The sequence below is a fragment of the Mastigoproctus giganteus genome, chromosome 1, assembly GCF_048544385.1.
Source record: "Mastigoproctus giganteus isolate SK-2022 chromosome 1, ASM4854438v1, whole genome shotgun sequence".
NCBI lineage: Eukaryota > Metazoa > Arthropoda > Arachnida > Uropygi > Thelyphonidae > Mastigoproctus > Mastigoproctus giganteus.
Genome location: NC_143575.1, coordinates 259,622,191 through 259,637,160, shown reverse-complemented (window position 1 = coordinate 259,637,160; position 14,970 = coordinate 259,622,191). Strand labels below are relative to the sequence as shown.

At 36.5% G+C, this 14,970-nt stretch overlaps 1 protein-coding gene across 1 annotated transcript in view; it reads right to left on the bottom strand.

The window, feature by feature from the left end:
• TM9SF2 (transmembrane 9 superfamily protein member 2) overlaps positions 1-14,970 on the bottom strand; it is a 118,397-nt gene that overhangs the window by 13,976 nt on the left and 89,451 nt on the right. The window contains exons 13-15 of the mRNA XM_090377241.1: positions 9,272-9,329; positions 2,437-2,596; positions 2,079-2,230 (exon numbers count right to left, since the gene is read on the bottom strand). Of these exons, the coding sequence (XP_090233367.1) occupies positions 2,079-2,230; positions 2,437-2,596; positions 9,272-9,329 (370 nt within the window). The remainder of the gene's footprint in view (positions 1-2,078; positions 2,231-2,436; positions 2,597-9,271; positions 9,330-14,970) is intronic.

The following is a 14,970-nucleotide window of genomic DNA, read 5'->3' as shown; positions in this document are numbered from 1 at the left end:
GTCTCTTTCTGACACACACTCTGGCCACAATTTCCTCTAGGCCGAGTTCATTGTCCTGGAAGAACTTTCCCCTATGTCTTATCAATTATCCTCAAACAATGGAGGATATTAAAGTGATTTTTTCAAAATTCTCTCAATAACACCTTTGAAACAGGGCTTTTGTATAAAGTTTTTTAAAATAGGCAAGGACCTGCTGAACCATGGGTTGGATTAGAGGAGTTGTTTGGTGGTAGATATTTAATACGAAGAAAGCTGTATTCCCCTGCCAAATCGTCTTCCAAGCCAGGGGGATGAGCAGGAGCATTGTCCAAAACCAAGAGGGCCTTTACAGGTAAATTATAACTTTATAGATAAGCTTTCACATTTGGGGCAAACACTCCGTGAATCCACTCCAGGAAAAACTGTCTTGTTACCCAAGCCTTACTGTTAGCCCTCCACATCACATTTAGTTTACTTTTTATGATATTGTTCTTCTTAAAAACTCTCGGATTTTCTAAATGATAAATGAGCAATGGTTTAATTTTGCAGTCCCCACTAGTGTTACCACATAGCAAGAGTGTTAATCTGTCTTTCATTGGTTTGTGTCCAGGCAATGCTTTTTCCTCTTTTGTGATGTATGTTCTTCTAGGCATTTTTTTCCAGAATAGGCCCATCTCATCACAATTAAAAACTTGTTGAGGGATAAATCCCTCAGTGTCTACATAGTTTTTGAAATCTTCAAACTTTTTAGCATCTTCTGCATTCGAGCTTGAAGCCTCTCCATGCCTAACTACACTATGAATGCCTGTTTGCCTTTTAAATTTTTTGAACCAGCCCCTACTTACCATGAAATCACCACTGGCTCCTGGGTTCTTTTGCTGCAGGTCATTATATAACTGCCTTGCTTTTTCGCCGATGATATATTCTGAAATACTATCACCAGCCATTTGCTTTTCAGTAATCCATACTAATAAAAGATTTTCCATGTTTTCATACGTTTCTGATTTTTTAGCAGCAAGAATTTTTACACCTTTTGCCACATCAGCCACTTTAACTGCTTTTTTATTTTTAATTATACTGCTTACTGTAGTTCTTGGCATGTTAAATTCTAATGCTAAGTTGGAAACATGTGTTCCACTTTCAGACTTAGCAATGATTTCTTCTTTCAACTCAATTGTGGTTCTCACAGCTTTCCTTTTTGGTTGTTATTCTTCACTACACTTTTTTGGGGCCATGGTCACTTCTTTTTACAAAGATAGCTGCAAAAAAATTGCAAAATTAAAAAAAATTGCAAACAGAAAATAACAGGTGATGCACACTGAACGATCACACAAGGCAGACTGCTAAGCTATTGCATGGAGCTGGTTGACTGCGTGGGTAATTGTGCGAGGCTAGGATGACCATGTGGATGACTTTTCGTGACGAATATTGGATTTTTGGACTAATATCGGAGCATTTTTTTGCTGAAAAAAGTAACGAATATTGGATTTGACGAATATAGAGGTTCCACTGTATATAGAAAAGCCTATTCTTTCGCAGGGAAATGGTATGTGCTTCATATAAACGAGTTTGTATTAATGAGATTTTACTGTATACACAAGTTTACTTAATCTGCTAATGTCATTTTAATATAAAGAGCATAACCAAAAAAGAGAATCTGCTATTTACTTTAAAACTCAAGGTACCATACCATTGTGAGATGTACCAATTTAAATTATTTCAATGCCTGTATAAGAATATCAAGAAAATAGCAAGTTATTAAATAAATCTATACTTGTGATTTTCTGCATAGAATATCAGTTTCGATGAACACCAATTAATAATGCTACTAGCGTCAGCTAACTCAAGAATTCAGTGATTGTATTTATTACATGGCATATACTGTTATTGGCTGTTTATTACATGCTATTTCTGGAAAAGTCCATGCTTCAATGTGAAAATAAATCATTTTGCATTTTTTTTATAAAATGCATGCAACAATGAAATTATCATTGTTTAAAATTTTCTGACAATGGGCGTAAATAAATTTTTAAGAGAAATTAACGCACACATCTTTTCTGTGTAAGTCATACTTCATATCATTTATTTCATATACTCACCAGATACTGTTTAAAATGAAAAAAAGCTGTATAAAAATGCAACCAAAGGGTAGAATTCCTCCCATGATGATTCCAGGAATAGGTTGCGTATATATTGATTGCTCTGGGATCTGTCTAGGTATCTGATTTGTCCTCACAGGATGTTCAATGATCTGTACAATAAAATAAACACATGGATATTAATATTTATCTCCATATCAATTACATCATAATTCAGTCTAGCCAAAGAGTTAAATTAGATTTTATTTTGTCATAGTATACACCAGAACACATACTTCAAATATTTTAAAAGATGTGCATATGACTTAATGTTAGACACTGGATAGTATGAATACTACCAGAATCATCTGATACTCACTCGTTTCTTGAATCCAAAATAGGCTCCTACAAATGTCAGTGGCAAGGAGATACCAAACCACAAAGCTAGCAGAGCTAGCAGCGTGGTAAATGGAATAGCAGCAGAACTTCCTTTTACCCACAGAATAAGATTCATGGAAAAGAACAAGCAAAACAGAGCACTAGAAAAGATAAAGTAAAAGTTAATAAAATTTTTTGATGTAAATTATATTAACAATGCATATTTGAGAAAAAATAATAATAAATAATTAAAATAAAAAATAAATTAATTAAAGAAGAAATCAAGTGTTTATCTTACTTCAAAATCTGCAAAGCCTACCAGAGTCACATTTATAAGCTACTGTTCTATAAAAGTACAGCAGCTTTTAAAGCAATTTTTTTTGTAACAACTTTTTTTTTTTAAATTTAAATCCATACATTTAAAGGACTGATTTAAATGGCCAACAGGCAGAAAATTCGAAGTGTGCGTTACATTGAAATTATGTTTAAAATAAGCCTGCTATCTTTGTAATTACTGTTGTCAGAAATTTAAAATACGAGATAACTGCATATTAGTCAAATTTATTTTGTTTAATTTTTAAATTTTAGCTTAAAATTAAGCTTTTGTTCTTTGTTATTGCTGTTATCAAGATCTGCCTTGTGTTTTTTAAACTTCTGCTATTGCATATTGAAAAATGGGGTAGAGTAACTCAAGAAAATATTTGCCAATGTTTAAAATCTTACTTTATAAAAATTTTAATATACATCTACTGTTTTGCTCAAATTCACAATAAACAATAACACTGACCAACATGATTTTCACCTCCAATAATATATCAGCTGTTTGCAGTCAATTTTTATAACATACATTATGTTTGCAGTTTGTAACACATTTTTATGACTACATATAGCCATGAGATAAAGGCTCCATTGGAGAAGAGACAATCACCAAGTTGTGATCAGAGGTGCCTAAAGGACCACTCACTTTCACTGTGTACTTAGAAGAGTTGTTTGTGAGAAAGAGATCAAGTGTGTTGGCTATATAGTTAGGATTATCCAGTATTCTTGTAGGTAAATGAACAACCTGTGCAAGGTCATTAGTAATTGCAAAAGCCTCAGCATTAAGTGTATCCCATTCCTGCTTCTATGGGGATGGGATACACTTAAATAGAAAGAGTGCAAGAATATTTGCTGATGCTATCGATGCAGTGTTAGGTGGTCGGAAAACTGCTAGATTGGGGGAGATACACAGACTAAAAGATTAACAGTAGCCGCTGGCAGAGGTGAAAGTGATTCTTGCACTGCTTCTATTGGAATGAGCAACAGCCTGGAAAACAAGATGCAGGGGATTTCAGAGACTCCTGGGAGTCATTGCGGTACAAGTAAACACATGGGTTGTGTTAGGGTAGCTAAGAATATGAACAGGTGCATATATACTTGCATGTACACCAACGCTAGAAGTTTGGTAAATAAATTTGATGAATTTGAGGTGTTGGTCAAAACATCAAAGGCAGATATTGTTGGGATATCAGAGACGTGGTGTCACACAGATATAAGGAATGCAGAACTGGAATTTGGGGAGTACAATGTGTACAGGAAGTATAGACAAGATAGGAAGGGAGGAGGGGTTATGCTATTAGTTAAGAAATACAAAATCCATTGAGGTACAGCCAGTCAACATCACTGAACAGTGCAGCATCGAGTCAGTTTGGTGTGACATAAGCACCAGGAAATCAAAATTGAGAGTAGGAATGTGTTATAGGCCTAATGACTCTGACGAGTATAACAAAAAAAACTGTACAGGAAAATGTAGTGGGCCAGTAAATCAGAGAGTCTTATAATGGGGGATTTTTATTTCCCGGATATTGACTGGAATTTGTGGATTGGTCACTCACACACTAGCAAGGCTTTTGTGGATTTACTGGATGATTGTTTTCTACATCAGCATGTTCGGGAGGCAACTAGAGGGAATAATACTTTTGATCTCATTATCAGTAGTGATTTCTAAGTATCCTTATATTTCTAAGTGATTTCTCATTATAAGTATCCGCAGATAAAGGAACCACTGGGTGGCAGTGATCACAGTGTGCTGGAGTGGGATTTATTCAAAGAGGTAACTACAATCAAGGATAAAGGGAAGGGTTTTTGCTTTCGTAAAGACGACTACGGAGGTCTGAGACAGTATTTAAATTCTATATGGTGGGACCAACATGATGTTACCAACAGAAAATTCAAAATGAGAAGCATTCAAAGAATTAATCTTGGAAGCTACTAGGCTTTACATACCAACTAAGAAATATTGTTCAAGATTTAGGCCTAAATGGATGTCAGATGAACTAATGAGACATGTGGCAGAGAAGAAAAATGCATGGGATACATATAAATTAATGGGTGACATGGAAGCCTATGATAGATATAAGCTGGTCTGTAACCAAGTCACAAAGGAGGTTAGGCAGGCATAGACAGATTATGAGAAATCTTTGGCAAAGGATGCAAAAAAACACAGCAAAGAGTTCTTTACCTATGTAAACTCTAGATGGAAGGGAATAAATCAGATTGGTCCACTGGATATCGGTGGTTCAACTATTGATGATCCTGCTCAGATGGCTAACAAACTAAATAGTATTTTGCATCTACATTCACACATGAGTTATTCAGGGAGGGGAATGCCAGAGGTAAACTCTGGCAGCGAGCTAGATGATTTTGTGTAATAACTGAGAGGAAAGTGGAGGAGAAATTGTTGAAGATAAACATAAGAAAGGCACCTGGGGTGGATGGGATCTATCCAGTTATATTAAAGGAGGCAGCAAAGGAAGTAAGCAAACCCTTAGCCATAATTATGAGAGCTTCCTTGGACTCAGGGCAGGTACCCATGGACTGGAGATGTGCAAATGTGACCCCAATTCACAAAGGAAGATCAAAGGGCGACACAAGTAATTATAGACCTGTTAGTTTAACTGTTGTTCCAGGGAAATTAATGAAGGCACTAGTTAAAGAAGCACTGCAGGAGCATCTAGATAAGACCAGTTATAGCTTGGACACAGGATGGTTTTGTTAAGGGGAAGTCTTGTCTGACCAATTTGATTGGATACTATGATTTGGTCACAAAGCAACTGGATGCAGGGAATAACTTTGATATCATATATGGATCTTAGAAAGACTTTTGATACTGTTGCACATGGAAGACTGCTGCACAAGTTGGAGCATTGCAGCACTGGATGCAAATTGCTGCTATGGATAAAGAGATGTTTGAGTGGGAGAAGACAGAGTGGTAATCAATGGACACTGCTCTTCATGGACTAATGTTATTAGTGAAGTCTCTCAGGGTTCAGTGTTGGGGCCATTGTTGTTTTCTGTTTTTATAAATGATATTGATGATGGTATATCAGGCTTAATGTCCAATTTGCAGACGATACGAAGGTTGGCAGGGTTGTTAATGATGCTAATGACAGTACGCTGCTGCAACAGCATCTAGAAAAGTTGAAGAGATAGGCTGAGTGGTTTAACATTGACAATTGACATTGTTTAACATTGACAAAAATAAAGTACTGCATATGGGAAGCAGTAACCTCAGAGTAACATATCCACTGTGTGGTACTACATTGACAGTTTGTTTGTTATTTAGGAGCATTAGCAACTAAGGCCATATTGCTCCGGGATATGCGGTGGTCATTCCCTGACCTTTCCACATCCTCCATATTTGGTGGTGACGGGCTCGAACCCCGGTCTAATCAAAAAGCGTGTGCTACACACTGCTGCTCCTTCCCACCTGGCTACGGAGGCGCCTACACTGACAGTGGTAGAGAACGAAAAAGACCTGGGAGTAATTGTGCAGGAAGATATGAAGTTTTCTGAGCTTTCAGAAGGTCTGCAAGAGTAGCTCATGGTGTCTTGTCAATGATATACAGGAATTTTTCTAGCAGGGATATTGAGGTGATTATCCCCTTGTATAAGGCAATGGTCAGGCCACACCTTGAGTACTGTATACAAATCTTGAGGTCTCATTTCAAGAAGGATGTAGAGCTGCTGGAACGAGTACAGAGAAGGACAACTAGATTAGTGAATGGAACAAAGGGTTGCTCTTACGAAGAAAGGCTTATGTTTTGCAAATTACAGTGTCTGGAGACTAGGCACCTGCGAGGTGATCTGATTGAGGTGTATAAAGCCTTGAATGGTTTGAGCATGCTCAATGCTGATGGGATTCTTCCTCTTGCTCAGAATAATCACCTGAGAAGGCATATATTCAAATTGAGGAAAGACAGATGTAGGATAGATGTGCAGAAATTTGCCTTTAGCCAGCGGGTAGTTGATTGGTGGAACAGACTTTTGTTGTGGAAGTTGATAGCATAAATAAATTTAAGGCTCAGCTGGACAGGTATTTCGAACGAACGGAGGGGTGAAATCGGAGCGTTTTTTTTTTTTTTTTTTTTAATTTTTTGCTGATGCTGCATAAGCTTGCTTTCTTGCATCATATGCCTCTACTAATGCTAATCTCAACCAGCTGGGTTGGTGTGACTAGACAACGGAAGCCAGATTGAGTTGTGAACATTAAAATCACCAAGGAAAATTACCTCACTGTTAGGAAAGTTGGACTGGAGAAAGTCAAGTTGCTAAGAAAGAGCTCCAAATGATTAGTGGAGTTGGGAGAATGGTAGAGACAACAGATGAATTTGACAGAATGAGGTAGAGAGATTTTAAGCCAGAGAAGATCGAAAAGAGACAATTGACTTAAGACAATTTATAAGCATTTTACCAAAAAATACATAGATATTCATAAACAAATAGAAAATTTTGTTTTCAGTGTGCCACTGAAAGCATAATAATTTTCATATTAATAAAATTAGCATTATTTTAACCCACTGGTGGAATGTCAAAAAAATCACAACAGTGAGTACAGTCAGTCCTCGTATAACACGTGTTTACACTAAACGAATTCGATCATACACAATTTATAAATATGGGAACGATATCTCATATAACACGAACCGAATTCGCTTATGCACGATTCGCCTTTGTGTTTACAAGAAATGGCAGTCGAACGCGGAATCACCCCAACTGAACGCAACACGATAGGAATGAAGAGAAGATTCTGAAAATGTATTTATGTGTTTTATATCAGTGAAGGGGAAACACATTTCACCATAATAACGTAAAAACCAACACAATTCCAGCTATAACAGATTCCACTAGCAGGAACGCAACTGGAAATTGTTTTTATTGTTTTATGGTAGTAACCCCTAGAAATGTGCTGTGGTAAAATGTGAGGTGTTAATAGTGTATCTCTGCCTTTACAGTGTTGTTTATTCAGTTGCTACACGTGCGCAGCTTTGTTTATGTGTATCAAGCGTGCCTCCTCGTTTTGTAATTGTGCCTTATTCCCTAAAAATGAGTAAAATACTTAAAAGGTGTGAAAAGGAAGCGTCCTGGTGAAGACACTGTAGATTCAGAGAGAAAAAGAAAAGCAATATCGATAAACAGAGGTGGACTGGGCCAAAAATTCTTACCCGGAAAAATTTAGTGGCCTCATACTATGGTTTATGGCCAAAATCACACCGGCCTCCGGCCCACCGGGGTTTCCCCAGTAAGGCTTATGGCCAGTCCGTCTCTGTCGATAGAGAAAAAAATATGAAATTGAATTGTGAAACGCTTTGAGCAAAATGAAAGACCATGTGATATTGCACGTGCTACAGACCTAAATGAGGCAACGCCAAGAATTAGAAAGAATGCAGAGAAAATAAAAACAACTTTCATAGCATGAACAACTCAAAGTGATTAAGACACAAAGAATTGGAAGAGATGCAACAGCTGTCATCTGTTTGGATAGAAAATCAAACAAAAAAACAAGTTTGCTTACGATAAAAGCAAAAGCATTAGCAATATTTTATTACGTAATAGTCGTAATTAAATGCATAAGTATTTTATTACGATTATTTATTGTGTTTGGTAATATTTTGGTTACAAATGTGTGTTCAATCTTGGGTGGTCGGCACCTAACCCTATTTTTCCCATAGGGCCTGTTGTTTATATTGCACGATTTTGCATTGCACGAGGGTTTCTAGGAACACAACTATCGTGCTATACGAGGACTGGCTGTATTGGAATACATGGCAAGGAATAGTAGTTGTTGTTGTTTTGGTTTTTAGGAGCATTAGCAACTAAGGCTCCGGGATATGCGGTGGTCATTCCCTGACCTTTCCACATCCTCCGTATTTGGTGGTGACGAGCTCGAACCCCGGTCTAATCAAGAAGCGTGTGCTACGCACTACTGCTCCTTCCCACCTGACCACTGAGGTGCCAAGGAATAGTAAAAAACGGGAAAGTTTAAAAGTTATTCTTAATTCTGTCATTATGCTGCATATTATGATCAAAATGTATCATCAAAAACAACAGTAGAGTTACCAAAAAAAAAATAAATAAAATAAATAAATAATAATAAATAAAATAAAAAATCCAAATGCCTTAATATTAAATTTCTCAGTAGCAAAGTGGTCAAAAGCAAGGGCACCAAAAATTCTAAGGAAAATTAAGTGTGATAGAGTGATGTCCATTTTTACTCCGAAACCAAGCCTTAAAGGATTTTTTATAGTTAAGCTTCCCCAATTAAAAAATAATTAATGATCATACTTAAATACTAAAACTCACAAAATCCAAAAAGATCAGTCTGTTTTTGACTGATTAATTTTCACTAATGCACCTGTTTGAAAAGTGCATTAGTGAAACCAAAACATTTTTCATTATGAGAACATCACTTAAAAAGCAAAGTCATATAATGAATGGATGATTCTTATGTGTGAATGATAGTTTATAGCAATCTATTTTTACATTACAACAGTCAACTCCATAAAGGGGTTACTTACCCAGGACAGAATAGTGCTGTTAACATTACATTTGACTTCCATTTTAAACCTCCAAATCCTTTAAAATCAATATAAAAATAATTAATTAAAAATGGAATATATTTATAAAATACTCTAAAAAATTTAAAAATGAAGATGATATTTAGATTTTAAGAAACTCCTAAAATTATAGACGGACAATTTAAATTACTAAAACATTCGATAAGAAGCCAAAACTTCTGGAAAATGCTGAATTTTCATATTTAATCAATCAATTTATCAATATCACCTATAATTCCTGTCAAAGCTTGGTCATCAGGAATAACAGGGTGTTCCTATATCTCCACAATTTTTTTTCATCAGCTGATTCTAAATGTATAACACAATTATGCAAGTCTACATTTTTTTCTACCTTACCTTTCTTTGAACTTTACCTTAACTGGCAAACATCTGCTCACAACAAATTTTATTTTTGTGTGGGTGTGTGAATTCATCTAATCTTCAAAATAATCAAAAATGATTTGTATTTTTATGATTCCCAGGTCTGATCCTGTGTATTAGCATAATACTAGTGCCAACTGAAGAGGTGTTTTCATGAAAATTGGCTATATTATCAAGGTATACTTAATTGAGATCACAGTACGGCAACATATGCTTGAATGGCTAGCTAAAAATGCTGTTTGCAGGTTGATTAGCTTATGTATCAATTAATTGAAAACTAAGTTTTCAATTAATTATATGAAGTCAAAAATTATTATATAAATATAAAATAATGTATATAATATATAAAATTATATGAAGTCGAAAATAATTTTGACATCATGTAATTAGATTTCAATAAAGCTTCTAATAATGTTCTGTATGAAAGATTGCTATAAAAACTGGAACAGTAAGGCATTAGGGAAAATGCTACTTCATTGCTGGTTTCTTTACTATTTTCCAATATTTATTAACAATATTGATTAAGGCACTGATACAAGCTTAACACGTTAACTGCCACATCGGCCATATGTCTGTCAGCATTAGGTTTTTCAGGTGGCGCGTTGGACATATATTGCCGACACCCACTGTTTCAGTGGGAGCTGCGTCGGTTGTATAGTGCTGATGATTGTTGGAAAATTACATTATTTTTGAAAAGTGTGGCCTCTGGTGATACATGTGATGAAATTTGCATGGTACTATGAGAAAAAATAAGCGAGTAACTGGTCATTATTTAAAAATTATTTATTACACAAATTTTACAATTACAAAATTATGAAGATTTATGGTGTTGTCCAAAACACTAAACACATGAAAGGCTGACAAATAGTCTGGGTAATATATCAAAACTCTTTTCCCCTTTCTGCTAGCAAATGACCTTCTGATTCTTTCAAATTTTGCATTAAAAAAAAAAAAAAAAAAAAAAAAAAACTTACATTCTTCTAACCTTCCTGTTGTTTGCCTCGAATTTTGTGATTAGCATATGAGTATTACCACATTTTGGCTTTTCACGTTTTTCTTTCCATTCTATATTTAGCAAATCGATCTCTTCCCGAAAGCTTCTTATTTTTATATTTTTTTGCGTGGCACTCTTGTATACTACATAGCATTGACAAGTGATATACCTGATATGCCAAGTATATACTCTATCGCTAATTCTTGGTACCACTTGATCCCCTTTCTCAGCGTTGTGGCATATGAACCCATTTGGTCGGACAGCTCAATGCTTGCTTTTCCCTTATTGTATGCTAGAATAGGAAGTGGTTTTTGTTTGGCTTCTTTTCATCTTTCTTTACTGGTGAAGGGTCCACAACCATTTCTGGGGCATGCTTTGTTGTTAATAGTCTCATATCTCGGGCATCTCTCCACTTGAGAACAATAATTCCATTTTTTTCTTCCTTGGTGATCGTCTCCCCTTTTATTTAGCTTTGAGTACATGACATCTTTAGGCATAAATTTTTTACTGGCTCAATGTACCAACAACGTGAATTTTTTGATGAAGAAATGATAATGCCAGTTGGTAGCTCGTATAAAATTTGTCTACGTACAAGGTGAGACCTTCATTTAGAAGTCCCTGCGATAATTCTTCGCAGACCTTTGCAACTAAACCTACAGATTTTATATAATTTTCAGATTTACCTGAATAAATCTTACTCAACCAGGTATATCCTTCAGTGGAACATAACTTGAACAGCTTGATTCCATATCTGCGAGCTTTATTTGGTATGTATTGTCGGAATATCAGCCTGCCCCTCCAAGAATTAAGAGTTTCATCAATGACATAATCTTGGCCAGGGAAAACTATTTTCTGATATTTGAGCTGCAAAACATCCATTAGGTGTTGTATCTCACTGAGTGTGTTCCCTAGAATGGCAGTTTCATTGTCTGAAAAGTGAATTAGGCAAAACAACAATTGAAATCTGTTGCGAGACAATTTTTGTTACTAAGTTATTTTTATAGATAGGTTTGGTTGACACGTAAGATGCAATACTGTCCAATCTTACTAGTCCCATCCACATAAGAAGCCCAAAAAAACTTTCTTATCTCATCAGCAGTTGTTGGAACCCACTTTTTTAGATGACTCTACCACGAAGCTTGGGTACTCTGAATTTTCTGTTCGGCATATCTGTTTGTGTCTGTTACAATAAGATTTATGACTTCTTCATCAAAAAATAATGATAACACCTCAAGATGAGTAATATTTCTTGGTCTATTTGCAGTCCCAATCTGCCTGTAAAATCAAATCTTTTTTGGTGTCCTTCATATTCAGTCCATTCCACAGCTTCATTTGTTTCAGTCGCTTCAATCTCAGGTTCTTCGGTCTTTTCAAATTGCTCATCAGTGTTTCCTTCTGCCATCCAGTCTTGAAACACTTCTTCAATATTTTCTGGTATTTTAGTATCTCCTTCTTCATTTGAAGAAATATCCCAGTCAGGATCTTTTACAGAGTTGAAATCTTTTTCATCTTCAGAACTACTACTAAGATTTTCAGAAATTTCTCTCAGTTCCTCTTCTTTTACTAATTTTCTTTTAGCCATTGCGTTTTAGATTTTTTTTTTTTTTTTTTACAACACACTTGTACAAACTTGTGGAGAAACACAACACAACACAATATAGTGGATAATACAGTGTGCTAACGAACTTGTTTTCACAAAATCTCTAACAATACTGACAAACTTATTGCGACGTTTGTGTGTTTATTTTATTGTGATTAGTTTATTGCAGTGTGTGCTGCACATGCAATAAACTAATCACAAATGACCTTCATATGTGGTCCGTAATAGCGCCACACGTATGTGGCCGACATGGCTTCTCGAGAAATAAAGTAACCTACTGGGCCATGTTGGCCACGTATGTGTGACACAAAAAAAAAAAAAACTATTTTTTGATATTTTAAGCGAAAAAACGACATAACACTGACATTATAATATTTACTTTAGAATTACTAATCAAATTATTTACTAACTATTTTTTGGCCTCGGGGAAATTTTTTTCTTAAACTAGCTTGGCAGTCAAAGTGTTAATGTCAGGTATCAGGGTATGCTGCTACAAGACCTACAGAAATAGTACAGATAGGCTAAAGAATGGCAATTTGAGGTTTAACATTGATAAATGCAAGGTACTACCTTTGGGTAGCAGTAATCCCAGAATAACATACCAATTGAAGTATACCATGCTCAAGGTAGTGAGAGACTGAAAAATGCCTAGTGGGTAACTGTACAAAAAGCCGTGAATTAGGGTTGAAATTGAAAGTGTCTGCAATTCTGCCCAGACACGATAGGAGGGAGTATATGATGAGAGCCCTGTCAATCAATTCGGCCCTGGAAAGATTGTGCAGGGCTCAAGGAGTAGAATTTTTTTCAGCCTGGTCTGTACTTGTTAACAGGAGAGACTGCTTCTACAGGGATGGGATACACTTAAATAGAAAGGGTGCAAGAATGTTTGCTGATGCTATCGAGGCAATGTTAGGTGGGTCGGAAAACTGCTAGATTGGGGGGATACAAGGACTAATAGATTAACAGTAGCCACTGGCAGAGGTGAAAGTGATTCTTGCACTGCTTCTATTGGAATGAGCCGCAGCCTGGAAAATAAGATGCAGGATATTTCAGAGACTGCTGGGAATCATTGGGGTACAAGTAAACACATGGGTTGTGTTAGGGTAGCTAAGAAAAAGAACAGGTGCATGTATACTTGTGTGTACACCAATGCTAGGAGTTTAGTAAATAAATTTGATGAATTTGAGGTATTGCTCAAAACATCAAAGGCAGATATTGTGGGGATTTCAGAGACGTGGTGTCACACAGATATAAGAAATGCAGAACTGGAATTTGGGGAGTACAATGTGTACAGAAAGGATAGACAGGATAGGAAGGGAGGAGGGGTTATGCTATTAATTAAGAAACACATAAAATCCAAGGAAGTGAAGCCAGTCGACATCGCTGGACAGTGCAGTGTCGAGTCAGTTTGGTGTGACATAAGCATTGGGAGATCAAAATTGAGAGTAGGAGTGTGCTATAGGCCTAATGACTCTGATGAGTATAATAAGAAACTGTTCGGAGAAATAGAGTGGGCCAGTAAATCAGAGAGTCTTATAATGGGGGATTTTAATTTCCCAGATATTGACTGGAATTTGGGGGCTGGTCACTCACACAGTAGCAAGGCTTTTGTGGATTTATTGGATGATTGTTTTCTACATCAGCATGTTCGGGAGGCAACTAGAGGGAGTAATACTCTTGATTTGATTATCAGTAGTGATTCTTCATGCATTAAGAATCTGCAGATAAATGAACCACTTGGTGGCAGTGATCACAGTGTGCTGAAGTGGGAGTTACTCAAAGAGGTAACTACCATTAGGGGTAAAGGGAAGGGGTATTGCTTTCGTAAAGGCGACTACAATGGACTGAGACAGTATTTAAATTCTATACAGTGGGATCAACTGATGATATTGCCAACAGCAAATTCAAAATGGGAAGCATTCAAAGAACATATCGTGGAAGCTACTAGGCTTTACATACCAACTAAGAAATATTGTTCAAGGTTTAGGCCTAAATGGTTGTCAGATGAACTAATGAGGCATATGGCAGAGAAGAAAAATGCATGGGATACATACAAATTAACACGTGACACGGATGCCTATGATAGATACAAGTTGATCTGTAACCAAGTTACAAAGGAGGTTAGGCAGGCGAAGGCAGATTACGAGAGATCCTTGGCAAGGGATGCGAAGAAAAACAGCAAAGAGTTCTTTACTTATGTAAACTCTAGAAGGAAGGGGATGAATCAGATTGGTCCACTTGAGATCGATGGGTCAACTGTTGATGACCCTGCTCGGGTAGCTAACAAACTAAATGAATATTTTGCATCGACATTCACACATGAGGAGTTATTCAGCGAGGGGAATGCCAGAGGTGTATTCAACTCTAGCAGTAAGCTAGAGAATCTTGTAATAACTGAGAGCAAAGTGGAGGAGAAATTGTTGAAGATAAACACAAGAAAGGCACCTGGGATGGATGGGATCTATCCAGTTATATTAAAGGAGGCAGCAAAGGAGGTAAGCAAACCCTTAGCCATAATTATGAGAGCTTCCTTGGACTCAGGGGAGGTACCCATTGACTGGAGATGTGCAAATGTGACCCCAATTCACAAAGGGGGATCAAAGGCTGACACAAGTAATTATAGACCTGTGAGTTTAACTTCTGTTCCCGGAAAATTAATGGAGGCACTGGTGAAAGAAGCACTGC